Source organism: Leucoraja erinacea, chromosome 1 (genome assembly GCF_028641065.1).
Source record: "Leucoraja erinacea ecotype New England chromosome 1, Leri_hhj_1, whole genome shotgun sequence".
Lineage (NCBI taxonomy): Eukaryota > Metazoa > Chordata > Chondrichthyes > Rajiformes > Rajidae > Leucoraja > Leucoraja erinaceus.
This window is the reverse complement of record NC_073377.1, coordinates 65464273-65481292: the sequence shown is the minus strand read 5'-3', so window position 1 is coordinate 65481292 and position 17020 is coordinate 65464273. Positions and strand designations below refer to the sequence as shown.

The 17020-nt window shown below is 40.6% G+C and overlaps 1 protein-coding gene across 14 annotated transcripts in view; it reads left to right on the top strand.

Annotated features, from left to right (window-relative positions):
• fip1l1a (FIP1 like 1a (S. cerevisiae)) overlaps window positions 1-17020 on the top strand; it is a 73748-nt gene that overhangs the window by 42070 nt on the left and 14658 nt on the right. For all 14 annotated transcript variants that reach the window (XM_055636213.1, XM_055636165.1, XM_055636198.1 and 11 more), the window contains 3 exons: window positions 386-406; window positions 7204-7259; window positions 10367-10625. In XM_055636213.1, the coding sequence (XP_055492188.1) occupies window positions 386-406; window positions 7204-7259; window positions 10367-10625 (336 nt within the window). The remainder of the gene's footprint in view (window positions 1-385; window positions 407-7203; window positions 7260-10366; window positions 10626-17020) is intronic.

Genomic DNA, 17020 nt, shown 5'->3' with positions numbered 1-17020 from the left:
GCTCCTTTATTTTGTACTGTAATGCATGACTGGCTCTTCCAATATCTAATCCTAGTTCATTGGCTCTATTTTTATATTATTCCTTTTCAAATATATAGCCTATTTTTAAATAATGCTTTTAATCTTTTCAGATCCTTAGTCAATATCTTTAAATGTTGAAAATTTTGCAGCAATTAAACTCTTTACTGTCCAACAAATGTTTTTGACATAGAATTAACAAAGATATTAATTGTGAGAATTATTAATAGATTTGTAATGTGGGCAGGAAAGTGACAGATTATTTCGAGGGGGGGAAAGCAAGTGATCACAAATGGAATGCACCACTGTCCATATGTTGCCACTCCAAGGGCATCTATTTTACTGATGTTCATATTCTGTTTCCTAGACTACAGTCGGCATTGACAAGGTAGGCCAAAGGGGGCCATTTCTGTGCTGCATGAATCTATGATTCTTTTCTATAATGCATTTGACTTCAACTGGACAGCCTTAACCAGATATCAATCTTGACTGCTCCAATAAAGGGAAGGCAACCCTCATAATGGAGAAATACAGATTGGATTTATTTTAAAAGGAAGATCCGACATGTATTGTGAGGGATGGTTGTTGCATATTTCTGTTAGATGCTAGAGTGTAATGTTTTCTGCTGGTGGTGGGTTTTCTCCTCAAAATTAACTAATGGCCAACAGTGACAAAGTTATGTCTCCATGGTGATAAACTTGTTCATGAAACACTCTCGCTCAGTTAAATGACTGGACATAAGTGTTTTACTGACATCCACTATTAGGCACCCAAAACTTGGGTATCACATATCTTTTCACTATTCTATGGCACTCCACATCAAATCTAAGTTTTCATTCACTGACCTGTATGAACCAAAAATGGCTCGAAGTTACGAGACACATACAACTTAGAACTAAATGATATGCAAGATTAGAAAAAAAAGTATATTATTTTTCCACAGATGAGGTTGGCAAAGCAGGTTGCCTTGCAGTTCAGTATACCTCACCAAGTTTACAAGTTACATTGACACCAAAGATATGAAGATAATTTATTGTCAATATTGGCCATTTGTTACCCTTGTAGCTGGTGATGCTTGTTATTTCTTGTAATGTTCTTCCCAGTGAAATCATTTGGGATGGTTACAGTTGGGCATCATATGTTGTCATCAGTCGCTGTCCTATCTGTGTTAAAAGCCAAATAGTATGTGCTTGAAGTACAATAATGACAACGTCCTTTCATAAGTGTTAAGGACCTAAATGCATATATTGGCTTGTTTTCTGTTTACACTTTTTATTATTTTAACTTTTGTGTTTACAATTAATTAAACATGACCCCTTGGGTAGTTTCAGATAGCAACTTCCTTCTGATGGGAAGGCCTGCATCCCATCGATTAGAATGAGACATCAATTTATTTACTAGTAGTAAAAGTTGCCAGACTTTTATCCAGTGAGAGAGCCTTCTTTGCAATGAAATCTCCCCAAGCCTCAACTCGCTCTGTTTCATTATGGCAAAGCAATCGGTCAGAAATGTACATTACTTGTAATTTTCAAGGTATAGGGGTTCCACTAAATTCGGCAAATTTTAGCTGAAGGATTAAAAAAACTTCAAGTTGCATGGTGCCATGCTAATTCTGTTCCAATCCCTGATTTGACAAGTTGCCAGGACCTCTTGTACTGTTCAAAGCGAGTGTAAGTGGCAGATGAACTCTACCCTCAGCATAAATGAAATGTTCCTTCCTTTATTATTCTTGTGGAATATACAGCACAAAACCTAATCTTTGGCATAGCTAGTTCATTCTCTCCTTTGTCTTATCCCAACATTGCATTCTTCAATTCCTTTTTCGTTTGTGCTTTCATCAAGCTTTTTTTTAAATGAACAATGCATGTTAATTGATTGATTTTGCTTGTTGTCATTCTCATCATACTATATGGGCGAGGGGTGGGAAATGTTTCTCATGAGCTTTGATTTGATAATGACAATCTTGTATTTATGTCTCTTTTATACTGATATTTTCCTATCCCCAACCCTATGAAGTGAAACAATTGCTATCCTGTTAAATTCTTTCATAATCTGTGATATTTGGCAGGACACTAGCCCTCCCTTCAGTTTCTGTGTTATATAACAATTGAAAATAGTCCAATTAATTAAAGGCTACTAAACACAGACCAGTAAATTCCATGAAGATGTGATGGCGAAAAATAGAGTACAGAGGAGATTTGTGGAAGTTATGAGGGCTGGATAATTAAAGTTGTGAGGCAAGATGGAATAGGTTTAAGTTTTGTTTTTCGTTTGGAGATTGAGTGTGGTTGTAATTAGTCATTCAGAGTCCTTCGGCGTTGATAGTCCCTGTCTCAACTACTTCCTCCGGCAGCTCGTTCCACGTATCCACCACCTTTTCTGTATTTAAAAGAAAAAGTTTGGATTCTAAGATTACGAAAGAACTGGATATGGCAAATACATAATGTGTCTCATTAGTAGAGAAAACTATAATCAGGAGACATATAAGGGTTGTAAAGTCGGCACGGAGCTAAGAATTTTTTTTCATTGTGGCCAAATTATTTCAAATCATCGCCTGAAATTGTGGCGACGATAGAAAGTATCAACTTGCCTTTACAGAATGTGTTGAAAGTGGTCCTTCTTTGGTTGACAACGATATCGGCCCAATAGCCTTTTGTGGCATTTAATTTCTGATTCTATGACCAGAAAAGGGCATAGGGTAGAAATATCATAACTTGTAATGAAAAGAGATCAGTTCACAAAATACATCAGTTTACATTACAACAATGAACATACTAGACTTTTCCAACTTCCCACCTTGCTCTGAAAGAGAAATGATCAGTAGAAAGGAAACTCAACTGCTTCTAAAGGTGTGAATGTTTGCCAGTGTGTGAGATGAAATCGGCCTTCTCCCTAGTCATCTGAGTTGACTGATCCATTATATAGTTCTTTGACAAGTCAATTTCCTTTTTAATTTGGCACGTACACAAAGTTGTTACTTTAATTCCCCCTCCCCCCCTTATGAAAAGTCACTATTTAATAAGCAAGCAATGCATGCATCAATCATTTTTTAATATAATTCAACCTCCCAAAAATGAATGGGCATTGTGCTCACTTCCCACAAACTAACCCTTTGCCTGTTTCCCTTGTAGCCAGAAAAGATGTATTTTCAATCAGCCTGATTCTCCCATTTTACAATGAAGGGGTAAAAATCATATTCAAATGTGCTGATCTGGGTAAATGACACACATTTGTATATAGATGAATGGGAATGCCCCAAAATATCAGCCCTTCATAAGAGCAATGACAGACAACACTTCCAACCTGTTCCATCACTGATATGAGATCATAGTTACTCTTGATTCTACTTGGTTCACTTGCTCTAATTTCCTTAATCCTTTTGGCCAGAGATATGGAGGAACCTGACTTAAAATAAGATTTTTTATTATTCATGAGGGAGTTCCACAGTTTTACCATTCACCAAGGGGAAAGGTTGTCCACCTGCTTAATTCCCTTCAATCCTGATAAACAAATATCACCCCAGTCTCATTTCCAGTTTCCTTGGATGCCCATGAATCCTTTTTTCGTCAAATGTTATTAAACCAGTTTGTCGATAACTTGGAGAATTTGGTGATGGTTTCCAGAATTGTACACGATACTCAAAATTTAACCCAGGGTTATGTTCAGATGAAGCACAACTTACCTCTTCATCCTCTTTAGGATCATTTTGTATCATTTTAGTTATTTTTCTGTACGAGGCCCCTAACTATTTTTAAACCTTCTCTGTGTTCACAATATTTAATCAACCTTGGCTAAAGTTAATCCATTCACACCCACTGTTTAGTTTCTTGATCCTTTAATCAATTCGAGCTCAAATTTTTGCTTCAACCATCCTTTTTAAATTGCCACAATTATCAAGATGTTGGCAAACTTCTTCCAATGCAGTAGTTTTGTAGAAGATTGGACTAGAATTGTTTTGTCACCTCTTGCTGTCTGCATCACTTCCATGTAGGGCAGCACCCAGATAGCCTCTCTGACCAAAGCATCCACATCACTTTAATAGTCTGTGAAATTCTCTAGCTCATGTCATATTGTTGAAACCAAGGTCAGAGTTTATTGGTCATCCTTGGTTGTCCTGTGAAGAGAGTAACTTTGTTTGATTAATCATGTTGCTCTTAGTTTGGTGTTACAAATGGATACGTTTCCAATTTCCTTCCCTAAAGACCTTAGTAAATCAGATGGGTTTTCCAACACTTTTCATATGGTCTGATATTCCTGATAGATTGTATTCCAGATTTATTATTTAATTACTTGGTTATCTTCCACAGCAACCTTTATGGGATTCGAGCTATTATTTACAGATAATTAGTGGCTGTACTATTAGCCAAACATCATAACCACTATGCTCTTATACTATATGTATTATTGATGTATTAATTATTTAAATGAAGTACAGGTGTATGGTAGCCAATTTAAACTACAAAGGATTGCCCAATCTTGACTGGATCTGTTTAGAAGATCAGAGTTCCAATCTCTGATCACTGATTCCCATAAAACAGAGTGGGTTGCAATGGTGATTTATTTTTTTACCCCAGCCTCACTTCAAACACTGTCCAACACCCCAAATTTCCATCTCTCATCTCCCTCCACCAAAAATCCTCTCTGATATGGCTAGTGTACATCCCACCACTGCACCTGATGTTGAGTTAATATTTGTCCACCTAAAAAGAGTTTGTCATAAAAAAAACAGCCATGAATATGAATATGATCTGTTGGATATGAAAGCAGTGGATGGCTGAGTTTGCATCAAGTACTGCTGAGCATGGAAGAGACGTTGTCTATCTTACACAACTACTGGAGATGTTGATTGATTTCTATTACCATTTAATGCTACGTTTGCCAAAGTTATCTTCAATACCAATTATTAAAATATTAAACAGTCGCTACTTTTCTCTGGTCACTGAAATGAAAGCTTTACTCATGACTGTTGGCATGCTTGCTACAGATCATGTGCCACTCACATATGTTGGCTACTGCTGCAGTGTAGAGTCTGGCAAATATGAATCTGATTTAACAGTATATTTTTAGAACAATATATTAATAGCCCACCTGTTTATAACGTGAGTTTCTTGGATGAGTTTACTGACATTAAAGTGCTACCGGAAGGATATATGGAAGCATTCAATCAACAGTCGGCTTATTGCCAACCTGTTAGGCAAGGAGGAAAGTAACCTGGCAGTTCTTCAGTGTGTGGGTTTCTAAATCCAACCTGCACCTTGAATTTTAAATTAAAGCCAGTCATTTCAAGCAGCCCAGGAAAATAGCGTTCCAGCTTTGAGGAATCTGCACGTAAAAGACGTTAAACATCAAACACTTTTAAAAATAGCTTTTGCTGTTCCCAAAATATGGATTAACTTTAGGTTGAGTCCACTTTTTAATTCTATTTAAGTGTGCTTAATTAAGTATGCTTCTCTTATTTTTCTCTTTGGGTTTTCTCAGACCTTTAAAACTTTTGATTGTGTTTTATGTTCATCTTCCTACACTGTCTTCTCATCGCCTTCTCATCTCTCATTTGCTTAGCGTTTATTTAAAATGGGTAGAATTTGGAGCATCCAGAGACAAGGTTAGAAAATTCTAAAGATTTGCAGTCCATTGAATGAATTTTTCCACATTTTAGTTCTAAATGGTCATCCCTTTATTCTGAGACTAATCCCTAATTCCAGGCCCTTCGGACAAGGATAATATCCTCCTATCGTCCAGGAAATGAGAATTTTACGTCTTGATAAGCCTCATTCATCAAAGTGTTGGAGTATAAGCTTCCTCAATCCACTAATCAGTCTTTTAAATATCAGACAAGTGAGGAGGCAAAGCTCCAAAATCTTCACTCTTATGCCACTCACTTCAATAAAATTGATTGCTATTTTCCTTGCTAATAGCTTATTTGTTTGGTGGTTCGGATCTTTCTCAGTATTATCATAATTTTCCAATTTTTCTTTTCGAAAAATAATTTGTAGCTTCCCATCAAAGATGATAACCACATTAATCCACATTGACATTTTCTTGCATGCTCATCTATCTAATCCACAATGTTTACCTGCCTTAGCAACATCTTCACAGTTTGCTTGTTAAATTTGTGTCTATTAACGTTTAAGTATTTGTCCAATTTCCTTTGTGGAGTTTCCCATGAATCTTTTCCCACTACTTGTCTGGTACATTCCAGACCGTTCTATTAAAAACAATAATCTTAATTTATTTACCTTTTTGCTTGTTTTAACTCATTTTCTTATGATTTTTTTTTAATCTTTCTGCCAATGGAACTGGTTTCTCCATTTATTCTTTTCATAACCTCTCATTCAAATAGCATCTCTTTTCAAAGACAAACACTCCCAGCCAATTTGGTATTCAACATCAATTTTGTCACCTATTCTTGACATTTTCCTGAAAGAAGAATACGAGCTTTGAGCCTAGAAAGAAGACATTGAGAACTGAGCACAGAGGTGTATTGGGTAATTTAGATTCAAGCCGAATAAAAAAAATTATGTTAGGAAATTGTTATTTTGCACAACAGCCAATGATCATAGACTGATAGTTAAAAAGTTTCAAGTTGCCAAAAAAAGGTATGTGAAATAGAAAATTGAATGTTAAACTGCAACTGCAACTGCAGCATTGGTATTGATTATATACTGCCTGTCAGTTAATTCACATGGGGGATGTCAGTGTAATGCTTATTGTTTTTCATGCTTTTGGATCAAATGTTTTCACATGCTTCAGAATAAGAATGAATTGGAGAAATGTTGGATATCATTGTTTTTTTCTGCAGTGTAACTTAAATGACGTGTAACTTAAGACATGCAAATGATCCTTAACCCCCTAAAATCTGCTTACCAATGCACCAGTCAAGACTTGGTGCAACTTGCAATGAGCTTACCAATGTCTGAGCATTTACAAAAGCAGGCTTTAAACATGTTCTTCTGGCAGGATTTGTTGGTGAACAATTACTAATCTATTGTGCCAGAGTCCCAAGATCAAGAATTTTAAGGGTGGTGTATTTAAAAATAAATAAATAAATAAATAAATAAATAAATAAATAAATAGAAATAAATGTGAAATGGATCTGTACCACCATCCTATGTTTTTTTGCATCTGTGTTTTACATGGTGTGTTACAGTGCAAGCATGACAAGTGGTTTGTTTTTGTGGTTTCTAGTGGACCTACATCATACAACAGCCGAACCGCTCCCCCATTTGGTTATCCAACCAATGGTAAGTACATCCTGTAGTTTTGCTTTGGAATATTTTAAGATGTTTGAAAGATGCTTCTGTACACTTCGGATGTTACTTTCAAAGATTTCCGAAATAATCCACCAAACTATTTATTAATTTATTTTTTGTTTCGAATCAAGTTTAGCATGAAACACTGGTACCTCTGATTGCCTTTAGTTTAGTTATAGTTTGGAGATACAGCGCAGAAACGGGCCCTTAGGCCCACCAAGTCCACATCGACCAACGATACCTGCACACTTACCTATCCTACACACACTAGGGTCAATTTTACATTTTATACCATGCCATTTAACCTGCAAATCTGTATGTCTTTGGTGTGTGGAAAGAAACAAAAGATCTCTGAGAAAACCCATACATGTCACAGGGAGAATGTACAAACAAGCAACTGTAGTCTCTGGCATTGTAAGGCAGTAGCTCTACTGCTACACAACCTGAATTTGTTCATGGTGCATGAATGCCATTGACATTTACTCATGTGATGATGGATAGGTTGGGCCATATTACTCTGCATATAGGAAGTGCTCCCAATATGCTCCAAAGTAGGGACTTCCAAGAGAGTGACCCAATATAATCACTAATGTATTACCAAGTCAGGGTAGTGCACAACTTGGGGTTCTTCCTCTGCCTGCTGACCTTTAGTGGGCAAAATACTTGGAACATTTCTAGACTATCTTTTGTAAATGAGGGGTGCTCTAGCAATATTGCATGGATAGTTGAAGTAAATGAAAATGTTGTGCATTGGTTGCCATTCAAGCAGGCTGTGATGCTCTTCTGCAGTATTGTTACAAGTACATTTATTCATGCAGGCTTGGATTTAGCTTAACATTCCTGACATGCCTCAGTGGTAAAGCTTGTAGTAGTTAAAAAGTAAGTAATGGTTGCCAGAATGTGGCAGGTCCAGTTTCCTTGTCAATGGCACCTTCAGATTGATGGCAATTCTGTTGAATGCGAGTTTCTTGGGCCGTTATTGGAAATGGTTATTGCATCGTACTTGTGTGAAAAATGTATTAACTTTCAACAAATCAGCTTGACTTGAATGCTATCCAGCATTCATTGATAACTTTCATATGCATATCCACAAATGTTCATTATCTGAAGCTTTGTGTCCTCACTAATGATGTGAAAGATGGAAAGTTGTTAATAAAGCAGCTGACTTTAGTACCTCGGCTGAAATAACTCGGGCAGTGCTGACCTTCAATGGAAGTGGTTGGCTTCTAACATCAGCCAACGTCTTTCATTGAGCCAGATAGACTTGTGATGGTGGAGAGTCTTTAAATAACTTCCCATTGAACTTTACGAAGAAATCTTAATAAAATAATCAAGGGCAGTCAATCTTGATTCGTTTCAGGAAGCCATCTCTTTTTTAAATGTTGTGCATGTTTTAGACCACTACTGTGGTGAGGTCTGGAACCAAGTGGTCCTGGTGAACTCAAATTGAGTGTTGGTGACTAAGTAATCAATTAAAAAATATTGTTTGACTGTCAGTGACAGTTTGCAACACTTTAATCATTATTTAGAATTAACCTTTAGGGCGGTAATTGGTGAGATTGAATTTTTCTGCTTAATTCACTTTTCTACGTAAGTTTTCAAAATTGTTCTTGACACATGGATATTGCAGGCAACACATGGTCAGGTCCCAAAACCTCCATGATTCCTTTGCTTCCACCAATGCTCCTCGACCTGTTGGCTAGGACCAGATGTCATAGCTTCAGAATTAGAGGATGCTCTTTTTGGAAGGAGAGGAGGAGAAATGTCTTTAGTCCTCTATGGTGAATCTGTGGAATTCTTTGCCACCGAAGACTATGGAGGCCGTCAGTGGATATTTTTAAGGCAGAGATGTATGGATTCTTGATTAATACAGATTAATAGAGGTTATAGGGAGAAGGCAGGAGAATGGGTTTAGGAGGAAGAGATAGATCAGCCATGATTGAATGGCGGAGTATCCTTGATGTGCCGAATGGCCTAATTCCACTCCTATTCCTTATGGCACGACTTTGAGCAGTTTCCTTGTTTCATTCAAAGTCAAAGTATCCTTTATTGTCATTCAGACCTTTTCGATCTGAACGACAATTCGTGCCTTGCAGTCATACATATAATAAAAATACCAAAAACACACAATAAACACAAATTTAACATCCACTACAATGAGTCCACCAGGCACCTCCTCACTGTGATTGAAGGCAAAAGTCTTAGTCTTTGTCTCTTCCCTCCTTGTTCTCCCTCTGCGCTGAGGCGATCCAGGCTTCCGATGTTGTGACCCCACCGGGTGATGGTAAGTAAGTCAGTCCCGCGGCTGAATCCGAGCTCCGCGAACGGGCCGGTTCAAACTCCGCGGCCCGGGGTGGTCGAAGCTGCCGCCCTCCAGTCCAGCGGACGAAGCTGTTGTTGCGGGAGCTCCGGAAAAACAGGTCACCAGTCTGTGACCTGCGAGCTCCCGACGATGTCGTCCAGTGGGTCCACGGCCGAGCCTCCGAAGTCGGGTCCATTTATTGATTGTCCATTTATTCACCTATTCCTTCGCTCCGTAGATGCTGCCTCACGCGCTGAGATTATCCAGCATTTTTGTCCACCTTTTAGTTATAAATGAAAATGTTTTTAAACACTTGGAATCTGAAACAAAAATAAAATGTTGGAAATTCTCAGCAAATCTGGCATCACCTGTGGAAGAAGAAACATGGTTAACATTTGAAATTGGAAGCCCTTTTTGACCCTCTCTTGGAGGGTATAATATGATCAATAGACGTCCAACAAATGAATACCATAGCAAATTTCTGCAATAAGCATATCTGTGACATACCACTACAATAAACTTCTGGAAGAGAAGGGAAACTTAAATAACTTCCTAGGCATTTGCATGTGAGCTTGTTTGTGCGGTTCTGAAAAACTTGTGTCTAATTTACTGTATTATTAAAGGATTGGCTAATAGCATTGCTGTTATTTTTACTTCAGACTATCTTGGTTCATTAGAAATGATTTACAATATTATGATAACCAGGGTAATTTCGTATCATGAGCTTCAAAATGGTATTTGACCATGAAATAAATTAATGATTACTTTGAACTGCTTTCTTAATACTTTCTTTCAGATTATGGAAATCTATCATATCCTAACATCCCAGCTTCCTCCTGGAGCGCCTTAATGGACAACAACAATAAACAACCGGCACAACAGCAGCAGCAGCAGCAGCAGCAGCAACAGCAACAGCATTGGGATTATTATCCACGGAGAGAGAGAGAAAGGGAGCGTGAACGAGAACGCACCAGGGAGAGGGAGCGAGATCGGGACAGGGAGCGGGAGCATGAGCGGGAACGTGACCGAAGCCCTAGTTCAAGTGCCTATAATGGGTGAGTTAGTTAGATCATTTGTGCTTTTCCAATACATTATTCACCTGAAACAAACTACTCTTGCTTCTATGAAGTTTTAAGAGCAGCCAAATGGAGAAAGAAGGAACTGCAGATGCTGGTTTACCAAAAAAAAGATAAAATCTTGTGAAAATATCAGAATCTGGCAGCATCTGAGAGGCACTGTACCTTTTTTAAAGAGTAGGCTGCTTTTTGACAGTTCACTGTGTTCATTTGTACCACTTGAGTTTACATGTGCTGGTGAAAATGGTACTACACCATTGCTCTTGTCTTTTAGCACATCTATCTATATATTGCTTAAACAATATCACTATTGTTTGTTTCTATGCGTGCGTGTGTGAGCATGCGGTATGTCTGTTTGAGTGATCCCGGAACTACGCCAGAACGGTACAGGATAACGCTACAAATATTGCACCACCTTACTCACAATTGTCCTGTGGTGGTTTGTGTCAAGTTTCGTTCAGATTGATGTTATATTTCACAAGTTATTGACAATTAAAACATCAGAAAACCCCACTTTGAGAACAATATGCTGTGGCAGTTGCTGGCAGATTATGGTAGATTGCAGCTCTGACGTCACAATGGGGTCTCATTTACATAAGCTGCCCTGAACAGTGTTCCACTCGACAATGACATCACTGTGGGATCTCATTTACATAAGCTGCCAACCAACAGTGTTCCACCCAGGGCAATGAGAGATTTGTTACATTGTTGTAAGGAGAGAGAGGGGGAAGAGAAGAAAGGTTATCTAAACATTGTGTTTAGTGGGGGAGTGCGATAGGGGAGAGGTCAGGGAGTGACTGAGGGTAGGGAAAAGGAGAGGTGAGGGAGGGAGGAGAGGGGAGAAGAGGGAGGGTGAAGAGGAGGGGTAAGGAGTGTCTGAGCCGTGCCTGTGCAGTTGGGGGCTGTGGGTGCGTGATGGAATATTGTGTTGTGGGAACAGGTTGCATTGGGGAAACGGGTGAGTGGCGGAATATTGCTTTGGGGGAACGGGGCACAACAGGTCATGGGGGTAGGGAAGGGATGGGTAATGGAGGGTGGAAGGGAGGGACTGAGGGAAGGGAGTGATTGAGGGTTGGGGAAAGGAGATGGAGGGGGAGAGTGGAGGAGATGAGGGAGGGTGAAGAGGGGGGAGAGTGTTGGGGGATGAGGGGAAATGAGCCGCGCCTGCGCAGTTGGGGGCTATTGGTGAGTGGTGGAATATTGCATTGGGAGAACGGGTTACATTGGGGGAACGAGTGAGTGGTGGAAATGGGTTGCTTTGGGGGAACGGGTGAGTGGTGGAATATTGTGTTGGGGGAACGGATCCCACTTGATCTAGTTGTTAATAAAATGCTCAACTACCAAGCCAAAGGTCTCAGAACCAGTAATGGAATATAAAGCACACCTTGTTGGACATGGGTTACTTTTGTGCCTGCTGACATGGATTGTGCCAACTATCATTGTTGCTTTGCATAAGTACAGACTTGATCCCCAAGTGTCTATATTTGATGGGGATTTGCGATGGAATTGTCTTCATTTGCTTTAAATAACATCTTTGATTTGTAAAAATAAATGCAAAGAACAGTGTAACAAATTTAAACACAGCAATGGAAACATTAAAATAATTTTGTGAAAATGGAGAATTTCACTTGACTTTCAAAAGACAATGCTGTCTTTCTGATCATTAATTGCAATGGACAGCGACATTTTAGTCTAAGAACATATGATAGAGACAGGATTAGGCCAGTATAAAGATCATGGCTCTACTATCTCATTGGCACCTTCCTGCATTCATTCTTTACCCGTTGGTTCCTTTTGTAGTTGTATCCTGATGGATGTTGAGTGTGACCGATTCCTAGAGGAATTGTGGGAACTATCCAAGGGGATTTTGCAGGCCAATCCTCGCCAGTTCAAATTTTGTGTATGTTGTTTTCTTGGGAGTCTGCTTCGGAAGAACTGCAGCACCAAAAATAAAAACAAAAATATTTCCACTTGAGTAGGCTGGGATGTTTCCTTAAACTGGGTACAGTAATGGAAGAAGGAATTTATTTTTCTGAGGTCTTGAGCACATGCTTGAATCTCTTCTTCCATCTGGCTGGCAATCTCTTTCCATGAGAAAATGTTTGTTTTGGGATTATGGTGTCAGGCATATAGATGAGGTAGTCTGTCCAACATGGTCAACTGAGTGTAGCTCGGTCTTTAGTTTTGGAGATGTTGGCCTCTGAGAGGATACTGATGCTGTTTTGCTTATCGTTTCAACGAATTTGGAGATTTTGCAGAGATAAGTGGCAATATTTTTCTAGTGCTTTTGAGGTGTCTGCTGCAGGTTGACCAGGAGTATTTCTGTGATAACAGCTGTATTTATTTGATTAAGGGCTGAGTGTTCTGTGTGTCAAGGGGAGTTGTTCCTTGCTCTTTGGAATGGAATGCCATGGGTCTTCTATGTCTACCTGAGATAGGAAACCACCCTCAGTGTTAACATCTGTTGGTAGCATGGAATCATTAACAACACAGTATTTCCTCTGTGTTGCTCTGGAATGTCAGCTCGGGTTTGTGTTGGCCTCCCAAGATTAAGCATGCAGCTTCTAAAATCATAGAAATCCAGAGAATGCCTGGAATTTCTGTTAATGCTAGGAATACAGGAGTAGGCCATGTATCCCCGGAAACCTATTTGAAATTCTGCTAGATACAGGCTGATATTTGTTTTGATTCGCTTCAAATTTGTTCAATATGCCCTTCTCTGATAATAATCTATGAGTCTTCTTTATCCGTTGCCTGAAAAAGTGCAATGTGACCATGCACCAATATTAAGATTATTGCTTTATGTTTTAGACTCATGAGGGAATAGTTCTGCCTTAAACTTCCTTTTATTAATTGTCTAGTGTCCCAACACTTGAACAATGAATTTGCTTTTTTTTGCCCTGGTTGAAATTTACGAGTCTTCCTTAAATACAGGAGAGGTGCCGGAAGACTGGAGGGTGGCAAATGTTGTGCCTCTTTTCAAGAAGGGCTGCAGGGAAAATGCTGGGAACTATAGACTGGTGAGCTTTAACATCTGTAGTTCGAAAGTTACTGGAAGGTATTCTGAGGGATAGGTTATACAGGAATTTGGATGGGCAAGGTCTGATTAGGCTAAGTCAGTATGGTTTTGTACATGGGAGGTCTGATTGATTATTTTGAAGACGTAACCAAAAAGGTCGACGAGGGCAGAGCTGTAGATGTTGTGTACATGGATTTCAGCAAGGCATGCGACAAGGTTCTGCGTGGTAGGCTGCTCTGGAAGGTTAGATCACATGGGATCCAAGGAGAGACAGCTGAATGGATAGCGCATTGGCTCCATGGAAGGAAGCAGAGGGTGGTAGTGCTTCTCGGACTGCAAGCCTGTAACTAGTGGTGTGTCTCAGGGTTCGGTACTGGGCCCGTTACTGTCAGCTATATCAATGATTTGGATGAGAACGTACAGGGCAAGATTAGCAAGTTTGCTGATGATACAAAAGTGGGTGTTTTTTCAAATAGTGAAGATGGTTGCAGCAGGATCTGGATCGATTGGCCAGGTAGGCGGAGGAATCTTCTTAGCCCCCTTCGGTCATGGCTGACCATGGGTGTCTCCAGGGTGTCATTCCCTATATGGATGACGCCTGTGCGTGGCTTTGTTTAACGTGGGGACAGCCACCCCACAGTCCTTGACAGATCTGGGCCAGTATCCAGTGGCATGGAGTCCGGCGAACCTTTTCTGCTTTTGAAGATGTAACTAGGAAAATGGACAAGGGAGAGTCAGTATATGTAGTGTACCTGGACTTTCAGAAAGCATTTGATAATGTCCCACATAGGAGATTAGTGGGCAAAATTAGGGCACATGGTATTGGGGGCTGACATGGATAGAGTGCTGACATGGGTAGAGAAGTGGTTGGCAGACAGGAAGCAAAGAGTAGGGATTAACGGGTCCCTTTCAGAATGGCAGGCAGTGACTAGTGAGCTACCGCAAGGCTTGTTGCTGGGACCGCAATATACATCAATGATTTGGATGAAGGGATTCAGAGTAACATTAGCAAATTTGCAGATGACACAAAGCTGGGTGGCAGTGTGAACTGTGAGGAGGATGCTGCTATGAGAATGCAGGAGACCTTGAACAGGTTGGGGAGTGGGCAGATGCATGGCAGATGAAGTTTAATGCAGATAAATGTGAAGTTATCCACTTTGGTAGCAAAAACAAGAAGGCAAATGTCTATCTAAATGGCGTCAAGTTGGGAAAAGGGGAAGTACAACGGGATCTGGGGGTCCTTGTACATCAGACTATGAAAGTAAGCATGCAACTACAGTAGGCAGTGAAGAAAGCGAATGGCATGTTTGCCTTTATAACAAGAGGAATCGAATATAGGAGCAAAGAGGTCCTTCTGTAGTTGTACAGAGCCCTAGTGAGACCACACCTGGAGTATTGTGTGCAGTTTTGGTCCCCTAATTTGAGGAAGGACACTCTTGCTATTCAGGGAGTGCAGCGTAGATTTAGAAGGTGAATTCCCGGGATGGCGGGACTGTCATATGCTGAGAGAATGGAGCAGCTGGGCTTGTACACTTTGGAGTTTAGAAGGATGAGGGGATCTCATTGAAACATATAAGATTGTAAAGCGTTTGGACACGCTAGAGGCAGGAAACATGTTCCCGATGTTGTGGGAGTCCAGAACCAGGGGCCACAGTTTAAGAATAAGGCGTAAGCCATTTAGAACAGAGACGAGGGAACACTTTTTCTCACAGAGTGGTGAGTCTGTGGATTTCTCTGCCTCAGAGGGCGGTGGAGGCAGGTTCTCTGGATGCTTTCAAGAGAGAGCTAGATAGGGCTCTTAAAAATAGCGGAGTCAGGGGATATGGGGAGAAGGCAGGAATGGGGTACTGATTGGGGATGATCAGCCATGATCTCATTGAATGGTGGTGCTGGCTCGAAGGGCCGAATGGCCTACTCCTGCATCTATTGTCTATTGTTGCAGCCTTCACCCGCCTTCCCAGCCGTTGTGATGCTCCACTAAGGTCAGCCATCAGCCTCTGCCTAGTTCACCATTGAAGTCTTACAGCGGGGCAATGGTTGATGGAATTTTATACAGAGAAGTGTGAGATGTTACACTTTGGGATGTTGAACAAGGGCAGGACCTGTACAGTAAATGGTAGGCCTCTGGGTAGTGTTGGAGAGCAGAGGGATCTAGCATTACAGGTGCATGGTTCCTTGAAGGTCGAGTCGCAGGTAGATAAGGTGGTCATACAGGCTTTTGACATTTTGGCCTTCATCAGTCAGAGTACAACTTCACTGGCTTCCCATCTCCCACCGGATCAAAATCCTGATCCTCACCTACAAAGCCCTCCACCATCTGCCCCCCCCCCCATATCTCACTGACCTCCTCTCCCCCTACCAACCCTCACGGTCCCTCAGATCCACATCAGCCGGTCTCCTCTACATCCACGTCCAACCTCTGCAGTTTTGGGGACAGAGCCTTCTCCAGGGCAGCTCCCAGGCTCTGGAACTCCCTCCCCCAACTGATCCGCAATTCCGTGTCCCTCACCATCTTCCAGTCCATCCTCAAGACCCATCTCTTCACCTCTGCCTATCCTTAGCCCCACGTCCCCCTCCCTTTTCATCTGTGCATTAATTGCCTCATATTGTGTTTTGTATTGAATTCTGTCTTTACTTTGTGTACTAGTCATGCCTCTACTATTTATTTCATTCCCCTTACATGTTTTTCCTCTACCTGCTAAATTTTTGTAAGGTGTCCTTGAGACTCTTGAAAGGCACCCATAAATAAAATTTATTATTATTATTATTATTATTATTATTATTAGAGTATTGAGTATAGAAGTTGGGAGGTCATGTTGCACTTGTATAATACGTTGGTGAGACAACATTTAGAATATTGTGTTCAGTTCTGGGCACCATGTTATAGGAAAGATATTGTCAAGCTAGAAAGGGTTCAGAAAAGATTTAAGAGGATGTTGCCAGGACTAGAGGGTGTGAGCTACCGGGAGAGGTTGAGTAGGCTGGGTCTCTATTCCATGGAGCATAGGAGGATGAGGGAGGATCATATAGAGGTGTACAAAATCATGAGAGGAATAGATCGGGTAGATGCACAGAATCTCTTGCCCAGAGTAGGGGAATCGAGGACCAAAGGACATAGGTTCAAGGTGAAGGGGAAAAGATTTAAAAGGAATCCGAGGGTGAACTTTTTCACACAAAGGTTGGTGGGTGTATGGAACAAGCTGTCAGAGGAGGTAGTTGAGGCCGAGGCTATCCCATCGTTTAAGAAACAGTTAGACAGGTACATGGATAGGACGGGTTTGGAGGGATATGGACCAAATGCAGGCAAGTGGGACTAGTGTAGCTGGGACATTGCTTGCCGGTGGGCAAGTTGGGC